The sequence below is a fragment of the Monodelphis domestica genome, chromosome 1, assembly GCF_027887165.1.
Source record: "Monodelphis domestica isolate mMonDom1 chromosome 1, mMonDom1.pri, whole genome shotgun sequence".
Taxonomy (NCBI): domain Eukaryota; kingdom Metazoa; phylum Chordata; class Mammalia; order Didelphimorphia; family Didelphidae; genus Monodelphis; species Monodelphis domestica.
Genome location: NC_077227.1, coordinates 603838443 through 603856270, shown reverse-complemented (window position 1 = coordinate 603856270; position 17828 = coordinate 603838443). Strand labels below are relative to the sequence as shown.

The following is a 17828-nucleotide window of genomic DNA, read 5'->3' as shown; positions in this document are numbered from 1 at the left end:
TTTTTTTTTAAACCCTTACCTTCCATCTTGGAGTCAATACTGTCTATTGGCTCCAAGGCAGAAAAGTGGTAAGGGTTAGGCAATGGGGGTCAAGTGACTTGCCCAGGGTCACACAGCTGGGAAGTGTCTGAGGCCAGATTTGAACCTCCCATCTCTAGGCCTGACTCTCAATCCACTGAGCTACCCAGCTGCCCCCTAGATATATTTTTTAAAGGCAGTGGAGGTTAAGTGACTTGCCCAGTCACAGCCAGGAAGTGTCTGAGGTCAAATTTGAACCCAGGACCTCCTGTATCTATGCCTGGCTATCAATCTATTGAGCTACCCAGCTGCCCCCCAGCTTTATAGATTCTTGAGTAGGGAAGTGGCATGATTCCCAGTGGTGTTGGGGGCAGGGGAATTGCAATGGTGGAACAGGTTGGAGATGGGGAGGAGAAATTAGATCTAGTGAAACTAGATGGGGAAGTGTACATTACAGTAGTGTAGACATGTGATGATAAGGGCATATACAATATGGAGATATTGTTGTCCTTTATAGTCAAAGATGCCGATGTTATCTATATCAGGTTTCCATGTCTGGTCAAGCATCAGGTATGGATCTGTAGCCTTTTTTGCAGAGCCCTTTCTGCTGTGTGATTCTGCTCTTGGCTCCATGCACTTTATGTCATCTTGGTCCAGTCTGTATTTCTGGTGCCCACCCAGCTGGTTAGACTGGTGGTGTTGCTCTCCATTCTATACTGCTTAGAGGAATTCTGTCTTAACAGAATCTTAGAGTTGGAAGCATCTCAGTTTCATATGATCAGAAGCCATCTAGTTAGTGGTACCCTGGTAAATACTCAACACCTGGCTTTCCTAAAAGGAAATGTTTGCACAAAAAAAAAAAAACTTTTACATTTAATCATTATTAATATTTTCTCTATCACTTTCTTAAGTATGGACAATCAACAATACAAAACATCAAGCCCTGATCTTAATATTTGCTGATTTCTGGAGTGTAAATGCTCAGCCTGAAAAATGTATCAATTTCCTCCTGTGAGCCATTTTGAAGTTAGCTTTAATGCATCCCTACCTCTAGTCCAGTGCCCTAATTTTATAGATGAGGAAACTGAGGCCTGGAAAGAGAAATTGATTTACTCAAACTCATACAGGTAGCAAGAAGAAGAGCAAGGATTCAAACCCAGTTCTTCTAATTATAAATCCAGTTTTCTTTTCACTGACCTACCCTGCTTCCTTAAAGATTGCATAGTACGACTTATAACTGAACAACAGTTATGCCCCCAATGTATATTTGCTTGAAACTAGTGAGAAAAAACCAGCTTACCTCCCCCTGCATATGGTCCATTCCACTTCTGGACAGTTTCATTGTGATGAGATTTTTTCTTTATATCACAATTAAATTTATATTTTTCTAACTTTCCTCTGTTGCTCCTTGTTCTGACCTCTGGAACTCAACAGAACAATTCCAATTCCTTTTCAAGTGACACTCCTTCAAATACTTGACAACTGTCATATCCCTCTTCCCCAAGCTAAATATCTCAAGTTCTTTAACCAGATCTCATGTGTCATGAATTCAGAGCCTTTGACCACCCTGTTATCTTTTGGATGCTCTCCAGCTTGCTTATCCATATTCTTGGTAAACTATGGTGCCTAGAACTGAACATAAGCCAGATGTGGTATGACCAGGGCAGGGCAGAGGGATATTATCACCTCCATATTCTTGAAAACTGCCTCTCCATGCAGCCAAGAGAGCATTAGTTTTCTTGGCTGCCATATCATACTGTTGACTCATATTAAACTTGTAGTGCACTAAAACACCCATATCTTTTTTCAGATGGTTTTCTGTCTAGCCATGCCTCTCTATTTAGCCTTTATTATTAACAAAATGAAACACTCACAAACTTCATTGCACCAATCTATCTCTTATTGGTGGTGCCTCTCTTCCTCCATAAGCTGAAAAGTTATTTATTTTAACTTCATGGAGCATCTTGGGGAAACACTAGGCAGCAAGAACCAGAGAGATAGTTCAACTTGTGAGATACTGGAGGTGAGGGAGTGGGAATTAAGTTTGAAGCTCTTTTCCTATTGTTTCTCTTGGTTAGGGACTTCAAGAACAAAGCACATCATTTTTTCAGGAAGAGTTCTTTAAAGATTAGCCACAGATAGGGCTAACCAGAAAGGCAAAAACCAGATGCTTGACAAAAATGCTGGTAAGATTGTTGTAAATACTGGGAAATGAGCACATTGGTGGATTACAAATGAGAAATAAATAGAAAGAGAACATGAATTAACATCTAAAATAGGCATTTCTAATTCAGATTTACGGGTCAGATTGAATTTCAAAAAACTGTTGTCAGGGGGAGAAAAACTGAATGTCACAGTGGGATGTGTCTGTACAAGATTTTTTTCCGGGCACTTCCAATTGTCCTGCCATTTCAAGGCTTTATTTGATTATTTTACTGATGTTAGTATCTGGACTCTTCTTTCCTTAGGAACCTGTCTTTCTCTGCCATCTGGTCCTTCATGCTGCTATAGACATAAAGAAATGCTTTCCTGATACTCCTCGTTTCTGCCTTGGGAAATAATTGGGTGCATTGACCTTATCTTTCTATAGACAACTTAATCCATTAATCTGTACATTTGAAAAGTTCTTGATGCCCGTGTCAAGAATATACTGTCTCTTTTGTCGATGTCCCTCAGAATTCTTCTCTACCTCCAAGGATTATATCAAATACCACCTCTTCTTCTAGGCATTTCCTGACCTGCACATTTGATAATATTTTCTCCTTCCTCAAATTGCTACTTATTTACTAATCTGTATAAAGCCAATTGTCTTTTTTCTTTACCCAAAACATTTTACTTTCCCAATTACATGTAATAAGGGTTTTCAACATATTTTTCTAAAATTGTAAGATTCAAATTGTCTCCCCTCCTCCCTTTCCTTCCCTCTTGGAGATGGTAAGCAATTCGTATAAATCAACAGCCACTTCTGAAAAACTTATCATGTTCAGGCACTATACTAAATGCTGGAAAGATTCAAAGGCAAAAAAACCAGTTCCTGCTTGCACTGAAATCCCTTAGTAGAATATAATCTCCTTGAGAACAGGGACTTTTTCATTTCTATGTCTATTTCCCTTCTCATTTAGCATAGCATAATCCATAGGCTTCCATGGGATCTGTGATTTCAGTGGCATGCATATTCTCTCCAACTCAGCAATCTTGCTCAACTATTGTCCACATGCTCACATATATTTTTCTTCTTAATTAAGCTAAAGCTTTTTCATTCTATTTTCTCTATCTCCTCCTATCCCCCTCCATTAGAAAAAAGAAAAGAATAATAAAACCCTTATAGCAAATATGCATAGTCAAGCAAAACAAATTTGCACATATTCCAAAAATATGTCTCATTTTGCACCCTGATTTCATAACTTTTCTTTTGGGTAGAGAGTAAAATGCTTCATCATGGGTGCTCTGGAATTATGATTGGTAGTGTTGGTCAGAATTCTTAAGTCTTTTAAAGTTGTTTTTCTTTTTACTGTTATTGTTATTGTATATTTGTTCTCTTGGGGCTGCTCACTTCACTCTCTATCAACTCATAAATCTTTCTAGGTTTCTTTCACTAATTTTTTACAGCACAAAAATGCCTCATTACATTCACATATTAGTCATTCTCCAAAGAATAGTTTCTAATTGTTTGCCACCACAAAAAGATATGCTATAAATATTTTTGTATCTATGGATCATTTCCCCCTTTCATTAATTTTTTGGGGGGTACAGACCTAATAATGGTATTGCTATATCTAAGGAGGTTGCAATTTAGTAACTTTCTATGGATAATTCTGTAAAGATAATTTTAGCGTTGCGACTTAAAATCTAATTTTAATTGGTCACCAGGGAAAATCCCAAATAATAAAATACCCAAGTCAGCTGGAAATTTATGGTGATTTAATTGATATAGTGGAAAGAGATTAAGAAGAAGGAAGAAGGAAAGGGAGTAGGATTTCTCCCACCTGGCTAGTACCAGAAGGAAGACCAGAGGCTCTAGAAAGTAAGGAGGAAGGAATCAGCCTGAACTCCAAAAGGGCTCAGTCAAAATGCCTGAACCTGAATCATCTCAAGGGCAAACTCATCGCCAAACCCAGACAAATAGCTGCCACCACATCAAGATGTTAGAATGCTTAGCACACTGCCAGGCAGAGTCGCCTCTCTGGGGAAAGACCGAGAGAGAGGAAGTGACGTGCCTTATATAGATGGTTTTATGCTGCTTTCCTGCATCTCATCTGTACCAATGATAGCTTAGCTTGACTTAGTACAGCCCAGGGGTCTGTCCACTGTTTCTGATTTGTCATTTGCTAGCACATGCCCATGTGATGTGGGTGTGCACATTCCTGGGTGCTAGACCAAGTAAGATGGAGAGAATCTAAAATCCACAATCCCCCCTGATGATGTTTGGGGGACTAGTCTTCCCATGTGATCACTAAACATAAGCGTCCTGCACCCCAAAAATTTCTAACTGCAGGTGAATATAAAATTTTACCCTCTAAGAGGAAAACTACAATAGTTAGAGATAAGGGGGAAATAAAATAGAGACAGAGAGCAAAAAAAAAAAGCCAATGTTTTTGCTGGACACATTGAGAAAAGCCAATTAGGGGACAGTCCCCTTTGGCATAAGAGTGCACATTCAAAATAAATGTTCAATCAACCTTCAGTTCAATAAACCACACCCAAAGGTTCATTCTGGATCTTCCTGTAGTGTAAGGGTTTAGGTATCTTTCTGTAAACAGTTCATTCTCTGGATTTAGGAGTTAACAAACAACTTCTCTGAAGATCTTTCATGAACAAAAATTTAAATCTTGGATTTTATGAAAATACAATCCCCCCTGAAGGTGTTGAAAAACACCCAGTTCAGCTCAGGATGCAAGGTTTAGTTATGGGGGTATGTGAGTCAATTTTTAAAAAAGCAAAAGCAAAAACAAAAACAAAAAACAAAAGAAAAAAATTGAAAGAAAAATTAAACCCTTTTTATTTTTATAGTTTCAAACTGTTTTTCAGAATGAAACTCCCACTCATTTTTCAAAGAGGATCCATATTATAGATTAAGGCCCTTTCTCTGATTCAGAGTTACTTGTTCTAGGATCTGTGAACTTGTTTTAAAAACAAATTTTAACTGTATTTCAATATCATTGGCTTCTTTTTTCATATATATTTTATTTTATATATTTAAAAACATTATTCTAAGAAGTGCATTAGTTTCACCTGACTATCAATGGCATAAAGCAGTCTTCACATGCTGTGAGTATCTTCAGGGTGAGTGTGGATACAAGGAAAGCCTATGTCTTAACACATGTTAAACATAGTAACCTCGAGTCTTCACACTAGGTTCAAGACCTTTGTATTGGCCTAGAAGTGCATCAATCCACCCTAGATTGGCTTTTCTTTGGTTCTGTGCAATGGCTCTTGTGTGTATATCTTGTCCAAAAATGAGATCCATTTCCTCTTAATATCTGGCCATGATCACAGCTGGTCGCAATGAGTCCTGAGCGATGAGTGAATCTGCTCCAAGGATCTGGGTGATGAGCCAGCTGGTGTCGTGCTTGTGGGTCTGGGGTGCAGAAACAGGCAGGCAGGGCCAGAGGGCCAGGAGATCAGGAAACAGGTGATTGCAATCTTGGTTGAATCAGGTCTGGATAGGGGCTGAACGCCCGCAGGCAAAAGCAGCTGAGCTGGGTGGGGTGGGGTGGGCGGCAAATGCAACAAGTCTGGATCTAGCAGCAGCTTTGCAAGGGTAAAAAACCTTGGCCAGAGAGATATGGCTCAAAAAAAAAATTCTAGATACTAGATATTAAAGATTAAATCAGAAGATTGAGAGTTTTTTCTCCTGAAGTGGTTATTACAACTGTAAAGATTAAAATTTAGGGGAGACTGGGGAGACTGAGGCAAGGTAGAAATTAGTTTCTCTCTGCAAGGAGTATTCTATTTTTTTAGAGGTTTATTGAAGATTAAGGATTAAAGAAAATACAGGATAAGAAACACGTGTCCAGGCCATAGAGTGGCCTAGACACAACCTCACCTACATTATGAAAAAAAGCCAGGCCTGCCCCAAACGGAAGTCCAAACCCGAGAGCTGTACTCTCTTCTAAGACACTTTAGAAGCTTCAAAGATCTAATGCTGTGAACCTCAAAGATCCAGGAAGATATGGCTTTGGGAGGTTAGCACAGGAACCTAAGTGACCCAGGTTGAAACCAAGTAGAGTTTTTCAAAAACCCAACATGGGGAGGAGCCTGGCCTGGCACAAAACCCCAATTTAGGAATTAAAGCTGGGGAGATGAGGAAGTAAAAGAAGACACTGACCAGCATGAAAAAAAAATACAGTTTTACTGATGCCAAAGATGCCAAAATTTCTGCCTGGAAAGAGGAATTAATTCTATAAGGCCTGCAAGCACAGACTGACAAAAAAAATGGATTTTCCAAAAGTACAACATGAATACCAAGAAGAAATAAAGCAAGAGATTAAAAGAAAAGAAATAAAAGCATTGGATGTAAGAACTAGATGGGGAATTAGTATTTTATTTTGTCTTTAAAAACATTGTGCATTTAATTTTGTTTTCCCCAATTATATGTAAAAACAGCTCCTAACATTTGTAAAAGAATTGTGTATCAAGTTCTCTCCCCCCTTCCCTTCTCCACCTGCCCTGCTGCAATGGTATGCAATCTGATATAGATTTTACATGTACAATCACGTAACACATTCTTCCATATTAATCCTTTTGTAGAAGGAAATTCAAACAAAAAAAAAATTAAGAAAGAAAGTGAAAAAAGTTTACTTTGGTTTGGATTCAAACTCTAATTCTTTCTCTGGAAGTAAATGGCATTTTTTATCATGAATCTTTTGGATTTGTTTTGGATAATTTGTATTGCTGAGAATAGCTAAGTTATTTATGGTTGTGCTTGAAGAATAAATATTTTAGAAGAAAAAAAATTATAAATCTTACTCAAGTAATTGACTCTGGAAAACTAGAATATACCAAACAGAAACAAGTGATTCCATGAGACAGCAAGAAATATTGGAACAAAATCCAAAGATTGGAAAAAAAGAAGAAATTGTAATAGATATATGATTTGAAAAACAGACCAGGAGAGATAATTAAAGAACCATTGGACTTCCTGAAAATCATTATTAAAGAGAAAGAGCTGGACACTATGTTTAAAGAAATAATGAGAACTTTCCAGAATGGAATTAGAGAGCAAGGTGAAAATGGAAACCACTAATAACCTCTTAAGAGAAACTCCAGAAGAAAAAAGTTCCAGATACATCAGAGCCCAATTCCAAAGCTTCCACTTAAAAAAAAATCCTGTAAGCTTCCAGAAGGGAAAAAAAAGGAAATTCAGGTATTAACTAGCTGTAAGTCAGGATCACCCAAAACTAGCAGTTTCTATTATTATTGATAACAGGAGACTTTGGAATACAATATTCTAAAAGACAAAAGAGAGAGGCTTATAATCAAGATTAATTTACTCTCAGAAGACATTTATGCATTGATGAAAAAAACCAGAACTTACTTGGAACTTTGAAATACAAACACAAGAGTCAAGAGAAGTCTAGAAAGTCATTTATTAGAGAAGTTAAAAGGGGCTTCATGATAGGGTGGTGTTAACATTCTAGTAAGTAGAGAAGAAATGTGTCCTTTCAAAACTATAATGCCTTCAAAGAGTATTGAGGGAGCTAAATAACAAAAATAGAAAACCTAGGGAGTAGATTGGTTCCATTCTGAGAGTTTTAAGAGAGAAAAGAGAAAGGATGGTAGAAAGAGGATTTTATCACAGTAGAAAGGAGTAAGAAGGGAGTGGAACTTGGTTATTTCTCATAATTTGTATGCTTGAGAAGAAAAAAATTATAAAAATGGAAGGAGGGATCGGGAGAGCCTTAATCAGAAAGACCTCACTCTTATTTGAAATCCTTAAAGAAGAGTTGAATATATTTATATACACAAATAGAAAACAAATAGAGATGAAAAAAATCAAGTTAAAAGAAAGGATTATGTTGTGAAGGAATCATTGCAAGCAAAACACATTTTATGATCCTTAAGGAGTAACTGAAAGGAGAGGGGGAAGCAAAGAAATGAGTGCTATTCATTAGGGAGTGGCTGAACAAAGTGTAGTATATGAATATAACGGAATACTATTGCATTATTAGAAATGATGAAAGGGATGATTTTAGAGAATCCTGAGAAGTAGGAACTAATATAGAGGAAAATTAGCAGAATCTGAACAATTTACACAAGAACGACAACATTGTAAGAGAAATGAATTTTAAAGGCATAAGAATGCTTATCAATGAAATGACCGACCATGTCTCCAGAAAGACTTATAATGAAGTATGTTATTCACTCCTTGACAGAGGGGAGATAGATTTAAGGTACAGAAAAAAAGTATGTTTTTGGCTGTGGCCACTATGAAGATTTGCCTTTTTTGACAATACTTATTTGTTAGAAGGTTTTTTCTCCCTCTTTCAGTTTTTAATGGAGAGGATGAGGTAGTATTAGGAAAGAGAGGTGAGATTAGCAATAATCATGCTGAGAGAGAGAGAGAGAGAGAGAGAGAGAGAGAGAGAGAGAGAAAACCATTACATTTTTTAAAAGTGTACAAAAGAGAACAGAAGAAAATTCAGAAGGAAACAAAGACAAGCAGGACAGTTTTGAAAGTGATGTGGAATTTATTCTCATATACTTTTTAAAATGCAAGAGATATAAAATGGAGATTCATGGTTTCATATATGATCCTTTTTGTGTTCAGCTGTGTTAAGGAAATGCTAATTTCTTTGTGGGTTTTTTAAACTGAAGTTTAAAATTAAAAAATAATTTTACAATTTAAAAAAAGAAAAGCTATTTAAACCCTCCTTTTATATCTTTTCATATTCTTCCATCTGCTCTATATAGTTCTAGTTTACTGTTTTTTTCTTCCTCTCTAGATTGTTCTCATTTTGGTTTTTCTTATTGGTTGATGACCTTTGAAGGAACCATATGGACTATTTGATTACGTGATCTGTAGCCAGATGAAGGGGCAGCTGTAGGATTCAGGATGTTCTTTCCAGGGCATGGTTACAGCCTACCCATGAAGGTCCTATGGGGAGCTGTTATGTCTTGCTCCATTAAGACTTCTGGCTATAGTGCTGGTAAGGCTTCCCCATCCTGCTTTTTAATACCTTTCCTACTCTGGAACCAATTTCATTATTCACAGTCTCCAGATAAATCCTCATCTCCCCTAATTAACAAAAACAAGAAGAAGTATTTAGATAGCATTTTGAGTAGCTTGGTGGCAGAGTGAATAACATTGCCAGGCTTGGAATTGGGAAGACATCTGAGTTCAAAATCTGGTCTCCTACTTACTAGCTGGGTGACCCTGGATAAGTCATGTAACCCTGTTTACATGTTTACATCAGTTTCCTCATCTGTGAAATGAACTGGAAAAGGAAATAGCCAACTACTCTAGTATCTTTGTTAAGAAAACTCCAGAGGGGGTTACAAAGAATTGGACATGACCAAAAAACACAGAACAATGACAATATAGTATTTTAAGTATTTTGGAAAGTACTTCACCAATATTTTATTTTTATCCTCACAACTCCTCTGTGAAATAGGTATTAATATTATTCCTATTTTTTAGGTTAAGAAAATGAGGCTGAGAGATTAAACGTGGCTCAGGGCCACAAAACCAGCTAGCAAGAGTCCAAGGTGATATTTGAATTCATGTGAAGCACTCTATGTACTTTGCCACCTAAGGGACCCACTTTTCCTGCCTTGAGTCTAAGAAATGAACCATCATTCAGAAGAATAAAACCATGAGTGGCCTGGGTTCCCAGCTCTTCATGTCCAGTGCAGTTCCTGTTTTCTACATCGACATCCTGGACTCTTGAAGAGAAAGCCTTCCTTGTATACTATAATACCCTCTTTGTAAAGGGCTATTCTTGACAGTGAAACATTTGGAGAGCAATAGAGAAGGGAATCTCATAGAATATTAGTCTGTAATCAACTTGGCAGCTCTTCCACTATCAGCTGCCCTAAGTAACTTTTGCAGGGGTGCCTGTATCATTCAAGAAAAAGAAACAAAAGGAAATGGTTGTCGTGTTGATAGTCAGGTTTTCCATTAATTCTCAGCTTAGAAGAACAAAGGAGCATAAGAATTTAGAAGGCTTTCAGTGGTGATGGGACAAGGATGGAAGTAGTGATGATGATAGAAAAATGCTGAAGTTGGAGTCCAGAGATATTCCCATTTTGAATTCTACCCTCTGACACATATGTACTATATAGCTATGGGCAAATCCCTTAAGTGCTCACTGCCTTAGTTTCCTGCTCTGTAAAAGGGGCATAAGACACTATATCTACCTTACTGGTTATTGGGAGATTCAAATAAGAAAACATTTGCAAATCACTTTACAATCATCCAAGTGCTGTCCATAAATGTCAGCTAGTATCATAAGAGAGTAATGATGTATTTCTGTAGCCTAAGTTTATAAAGACCTGTCTTCACAAGCTTGTGATTAGACAATACAGAGATAATCATCCCATATTTTTATAGAAGAGGAAACAAATTGGGAGAGATTAAGTAATTTTCTCGAGGAGCTGAATTTTAAACCCGTCTTCTTCCTTGAAGTTGAAGGGTCTTTCTGAAATGCACCCACATAGAAATCATTCATTTTATTATCCTAGGGTTAATGTGACTAGGCCATTTGAACAGTTAGATTTTTTTTTCAAAAGCTGAGTTTAGTGAATTATTTTTTTGAATTGAAAAATTGTATTTAGTTAATTAATTTAGAATATTTTTCCATGGTTACATGATTCATGTTCTTTCCCTCCTCTCTTTCCCCCCTCCTCCACCCTGTAGCCAATGCACAATTCCACTGGGGTTTACATGTGCCATTGATCAAGACCTATTTCCATATTATTGATAATTTCAGTAGGGTGATCATTTAGAGTCTACATCCCCAATCATATCCCCGTCAACCTATGTGATCAAGCAGTTGTTTTTTTTTTCTGTGTTTCTATTCCCACAGTAGTGAACTATTTTTGAGGTTATTTTGTTGTTTAGTTGTTTTCAGTCATTTGAGGTTTTTTTGGTAAAGATACTAGAGTGGTTTGTTATCTCCTCCAGCAAACGTGGTTCAGTGACTTGTCTAGGCTCACATAGTAGGTGTCCAAGGTCAAATTCAAACTTGGTTCTTCCTGATTCTAAGACAAGCACTCTATCCTCTGCTCTACCTACCTGTTCAGTTTTTGAGAAAGTCAAGAAAATTTTAACCATATGGGACAGTTTTATATGGTTCTTCAAAATTTAATTCAAAATACCTATGTTATGTGGAGGTATTCTTGTGTGGAAGTCATCATTCCCTGTTGGTGCATTAAAGAGGACTACTACCAGCTCCTAACATTTCATGGACCAAGCTAGATCCAAGGATCATTTTTTGTTGCTGTTGTTTGGATTTGTGATTTCATTGGTATAAGAAGTTCTCCAATGAGGAAACTTTCTGCCAAAGCCCATCAACAAGTAACTGTTCCTCAGTTTAGTCTTAGAGAGTTGCTTGAGGCATTGAATAGTTGTGACTCAGTCATATAACCAGAGGGTACTAGCGGTGAGACTCAAACCAAGGATATCCAGACCCTAGGGTTGGCTCTCTGTCCATTTTCCTGTACTGCTTGGGGACCATAGTCAGATAATCTAGCTTAGAACGTCTGAAAATGAGGTGTTTTCTCTTATTTCTACATAAAATTACTTTACCATTGTATATTTTTCATAATATAACATAGCAGAATATGGAATCTTGAGGACAAAGAATATTTTTCCTTTTGATTGTGTACCCCAACATTTAGTACAGTCCTCATAGCAGTCATTTGATAACTATTTGTTAAATTACATTGCATAGGATGATGGCAAATATAGCCACAGTGGGGTGCTGGTAAATGTTTACCAACCTAATTTCCAGGGGGGTGGGAAATGTAGGTAAGACTTACTTTTCACTTTAATCTGCATTATTCATGTTTTCCCCATCACTTTCTTAAGTTTGGACAATAAATAAAAATAAATTAATCAAGCTGTGATTAGTAGTATTTGTTGAATTCTGAGATATAAATGCTCATCCTGAAAATTTAATAATTGGCCTTCAGAAGCTGGTTCTAGCTAACTCCAGCACATTCCCCTAAGGACCATCTCCTACATTGAGTTATAATTTGCACCTATTAAGCTTGAAAATGACAAGAAGAAAACCCAGACAATTAGTTCTTTCTTTCTTTCTTTTTTTTTTTTTTTTTTTTTTTTTTTTTTTTTAAATAACCCTTACCTTCCGTCTTGGAGTCAATACTGTGTATTGGCTCCAAGGCAGAAGAGTGGTAAGGGCTAGGCAATGGGGGTCAAGTGACTTGCCCAGGGTCACACAGCTAGGAAGTGGCTGAGGCCGGATTTGAACCTAGGACCTCCCGTCTCTAGGCCTGGTTCTCAATCCACTGAGCTACCCAGCTGCCCCCCAATTAGTTCTTTCTGATGTCCACTCAAGGGACACCATATTGTTTAGCTTAGAATTTGTGTAAGGCAATGATTAACAAAGTATGGTTGGGAGCTCTGAGTATCCCTGGGACCTTTTCAGGGGATCCATGAAGTCAAAACTATTTTCATAATAATACTAAGACATTACTTGCTTATTACTCCTTTCCTTTCCAGCTACATATTCATATGAGGTCAGATTTTATTCACATACTTCAATGAAACCCACGTATTGCAACAGATTGAATGCAAAAACACATATAAGAATCAAGCTATCTTCTCTTATGCCAGACGTTAAGGAGATTTCCAAAAATTATGCAAAACAGTGACATTCTTCTCACTAAATATTTTTGGAAATAGATTTTTTTTATAAAAATATGTTATTTGGGCATCTAGGTTGCTCAGTGGATAGAGATCCAGGCCTGGAAACAGGAAGTCCTGGGTTCAAATCTAACCTCAGATACTTCCTAGCTGTGTCCCTAGGCAAGTTACTAAACTCCAGTTGCCTAGCCCTAACAACCCTTTAGCAATGGAACTGCTACTTATTATCAATTCTAAAACAGAAGGTAAGGTTTAAAAAAGTTATTTATATTACCATATAATGGGTCCATCGTTGTTTTAAAATAAATTAATAAGTATTTAAAATAATAGTTTAGTTTAGTTTATTTTTTTATTTGGCAATTACATGTATTAAATTTTTACACAAGTTTTTCCAAGTTATATGATTGAACTTACCTCTTCTCCTCCCTTCCCTTACTCCTCTCAGTGCCGGCAGGTGAATTCAATTTGGTTTACACATGTAGTATCATGCAAAGCATATTTCAATATCATTAATTTTTTTGTGAGTAATCTTGTAAAACCAAAGCCCCAAAACATAAACCCAAATAATTAATTGAAATATTGAATACTTTCATCTGTCTTCCGACTCCAACAGTCCTTTCTCTGGAGGCATATGGCATTCTGTGTTATAAGTCCCTCATAATTGTCCTGGATCATTGTATTATTGAGAGAAGCTAATTCTATCATGGTTGATCATTCCACAATATTGCTATTACTATTTGCAATGTCCTTCTGGTTCTGCTTATTTCCCTCCCCATCAGTACATGAAGGTTTTTCCAGCTTTTTCTGAAATCATCCTGTTTATTGTTCCTTACAGCACAATAGTATTCCATCATCATCATATACTATAATTTTTTCAGCCATTCCCCAATTGATGGACATCTCTTTAATTTCCAATTCTTTGCCACCACAAAAAGAACAGTTATAAATATTCTTGTATTATTATCTCTTTGGGATACAGACCCAGTAGTGGCATTACTGGATTCAAGGGTAAGCACAGTTTTATAGCCCTTTGGGCATAGTTCCAAAATACCTTCCAGAATGGTTGAATCAGTTTACAATTCCACCAACAATGCATTAGTGTCCCAATTTTGCCACATCCCCTCCAACATTTACCACTTTCCTTTATTGTCATATTGGCCAGTCTGATAGGTATGAGATGGCACCACAGAGTTGTTTTAATTTAGCATTTCTCAAATCAAGAGGGATTTAGAACATTTTTATATGATTATTGATAGCTTTCATTTCTTTGAAAACTGCTTATCTATATTTTTTGATAATTTGTTAATTGGTGGATGACTTGTAATCTTATACATTTGATTTAGTTTTTTTATATATTTGAGAATTTAGACATTTATCAGAGAAATTTGTTATAAAAATTTCCCCCCTACACTATTGTTTCCTTCTAATCTTGGTTGCATTGGTGTTATTTGTACAAAACCTTTTAAATTTAATATAATCAAAATTATTCATTTTATATCTTGCCATATTCTCTGTCTTGTTTGGTCATAAATTCTTCCCTTCTCTATATATCTGACAGGTAAACTGTTCTATGTTCCCCTCATTTACTTATAATAGCACTATGTCTAAATCATATACCCATTTTGACCTTATCTTGGTATAAGGTATGAGATCTTGATCTATACCTAATTTTTGCCATACTGTTTTCCAATTTTCCCAGCAGTTTTTGGCAAATGGTGAGTTTTTAGCCCCAAAGCTGGGACCTTTGGATTTACCAAACACTAGATTGCTGAGATCATTTACCCCTAGTTTTGATTTACCCTTTGATCTGCTCTTCTATTTCTCAGTTAATGCCAGATTGTTTTGATGATTTCCTGCTTTATAGTACAGTTTAAGATCTGGTATTGCTAGGCCACCATCCTTCACATTTTTTTTATTAGTTCTCTTGATATTCTTGACCTTTTGTTCTTCCAAATAAATTTTGTTGTTATTCTTTCTAATTCTATAAAACAGTTTTTGGTAGTTGATTTGTATGGGAATGAATAAGGAAATTAATTATGCAAGAAAATAAATATTTTTAAATGATTATTTTCACTTAAAATATTATTTTAAATTTTATTTTCATTTCTAATCCAGTAAGTGTCAATAGATATAACCTACACAAACAAATGTTTTTAAGGTCTTCAGCAATGTTTTGCAATGTAAGTTGTCCTAAGTCCAAAAAATTATAAGAACCGTGATAGATCCCTGGGGACAGGGAAATGCACCTGGAGACAAATAATGCTTATTATGGTTTCTTTCCAAACAAGAACAATCTAAATTTTAGACTTTTCTCATTTCTTATTGACCCTGCTGTCAGGCATGGAGATTTCATGGAAAAGAAAACCTTGCTCAGACTATCAACAAGCTGTCAGCCTCTAGGGGGCATCTCTCTTTTGTCTCCTCACCCTTGCCCCGTCATAGGAATGGATCCCAGGTTTCACTGCTCTTTATATGAAGTTGGGAAGTAAGTTTCCTTTCCACCATTAGTTGACTGAGATGGAGCTACTAAGATAGGAATAGATAAGAAGGATTCTGAGACTTAGACCCCCCAAAAGAAGGATTCTCAATGTCATTGCCACAGACCCTCTGGACAGATTAGTTTCATCTTGGTGGCTAAAAGACCTGATTGGACTGTAAACGTATAGTTTGCAGAAACATCTTGCTTAGCTTTTTTTTTGAGCCAAGTCAAACTTTGTGTGTGAATACAAAAAGTTTGTACAAATCTGTGGTTTATTTAGGTGGATATGAAAGGAAAGATGAGAGTATGAATGAGGGACAAGTAAGTGTGATACAGTAGAAAGACTGCTCTGGGGGTAGAGCTGAATAGCATGAATTATGACTGTTGCTTATAACTTGTGTCCCCTTGGGAAAGTCATTTCACCTGCTTCCTCACATGCAAAATGAGAGGTTTATATCAGATCTCCCCTTCTAGATGTCAATCTATGATCTTAGAACAACTGCATGCTTATTCCCCAAAGAGATAATAAGGAAAAAGACTTGTACAAGAATATTCATAACTGCACTCTTTGTGGTGGCCAAAAAAATTGGAAAATGAGGGGATGCCCTTCAATTGGGGAATGGCTGAACAAATTGTGGCATATGTCGGTGATGGAGTACTATTGTGCTCAAGGGGTTAATAAACTGGAAGAATTCCATGTGAACTGGAATGACCTCCAGGAATTGATGCAGAGTGAAAGGAGCAGAACCAGGAGAACATGTACACAGAGACTGATACACTGTGGTACAATCAAATATAATGGACTTCTCCATTAGTGGCAATGCAATGTCCCTGAACAACTTGGAGGGATCTATGAGAAAGAACACTATCCACATTCAGAGGAAAAACTGTGGGAGTGGAAACACCGAAGAAAAACAACTCTTGACTTCATGGGTTGAGGGGGATGTGATTGGGGATATAGATTCTAAATAAACATCCTAGTACAAATATTAATAATATGGAAGTATATTTTGATCAATGACACATGTAAAACCCAGTCAAATTGCTCATTGGATATGGGAGGGGGATGGGAGGAGAGGAGGGAAAGAACATAATTCATGTAACTATGGGAAAATATTCTAAATTAAATAAATAATTAAATAAACTTCAAAAAAGATATCAAAAACAGACAAACTGCATGCTGTGAATTTTAGATTTACATCACCCTGCTTAGTCTTTAGAATTTTAGCAACCAATTAATGTATACACCCCCACTTAAGGATTAACTGTGAGGAGGATGGCCTATGACCAACATGTGCCAGCAAGTGACAAATCAGAAACAACTGAGTGACCCCCTGTACTGTCCTAAGCCAAGCTTAAGCTACTATTGGTACATGTGAGATGCAGGAAGTGATGTAAAGAACTGTCTATATATTTTGCATCACTTCCTCTCTCTCTGTCTCTCTCTGTCTCTCTGTCTCTGTCTCTGTCTCTGTCTCTGTCTCTCTGTCTCTGTCTCTGTCTCTGTGTGTGTGTCTCTCTCTCTCTCTCAGAGACGTTGGACTTGCTCAGTGACGTTGGGCTCTCATGGTTCGGAGTGGGGAGCTCATGGCCTTTTGGTGTTTGCTGTTTGGTGGTGTGATAAAGGATGAAAAGGTTTGCAATATCCAAAACTGTTGCAAAAAACTGAGAAATGCAAACCTTAGGAATCATCGACAGTGGCATGTGACCAAGGGTCATATGGGAGCCTGAGCCTGGGTATCTGGGAAGATTCTATGCCCAACAGTTTGTCTTCTGAGTGTGTCTGCTCTCCTTAATGACCTAGTCTGCTCTCCTGGAATACCTTAAGAGAAGTTTGCCTGTGATCAACAGAGGAAGGAGTTTTTTTCTGGTTTTGGCTGCTGGCAGCATCAGTCTGGATTTACTTGAATCTCTAACAGCAAAAGATCCTGGGTCTTTTTGATTTGGACTCCTGTTGTAAGACTGGGATATTTGGGAAGTTAAGGTTTTAGTTTAGTAACATAGTTAATATAGTTTAGTTAGTTTTAAAATAAGAATAAGTATATCCTTATTCCTTCCCCCTTCCCAAACAATAAAGCAGATTTATTTATATGTTTTCCTCTTGTTTCTCCCTTACCCCAAATCCTACCTTAACAGTTTGACTGAGCCAGCTAGGTTGAAGAGTTTGTTTATTGTATGATTGGTTTTTTTTTTTTTAAGGTATAAGGCAATATTCTACTGTGTATTTAGCTAGCTAGAAGCTTAGGGAGTTATATAGAATTCTCAGCATTGGCTCGCTGAAGGGGTTACTGAAGCTGCACCACAGACTCAAGCTTGAGGAAAAAACTGTTTTGAATTTTTGAAATTTATTTTTGTTCGTTTTGGTATATGTACAAGTTACATTGTAACAATAATATTACAATGGATGCTGGCATGTCAGTAGACATGTTTACCAATATGCTGTTAAAGTTTTTCCATTATTTACTGTATATTCTATATTTTATATTTGTAACATTCCCTAGT

General features: G+C 36.8%; 1 protein-coding gene across 1 annotated transcript in view; it reads left to right on the top strand.

The window, feature by feature from the left end:
- Window positions 1-541: 541 nt before the first annotated feature.
- Window positions 542-17828, top strand: part of LOC103100591 (uncharacterized) — a 96218-nt gene continuing 78931 nt past the window's right edge. The window contains exon 1 of the mRNA XM_056817784.1: window positions 542-588. Within this exon, the coding sequence (XP_056673762.1) occupies window positions 542-588 (47 nt within the window). The remainder of the gene's footprint in view (window positions 589-17828) is intronic.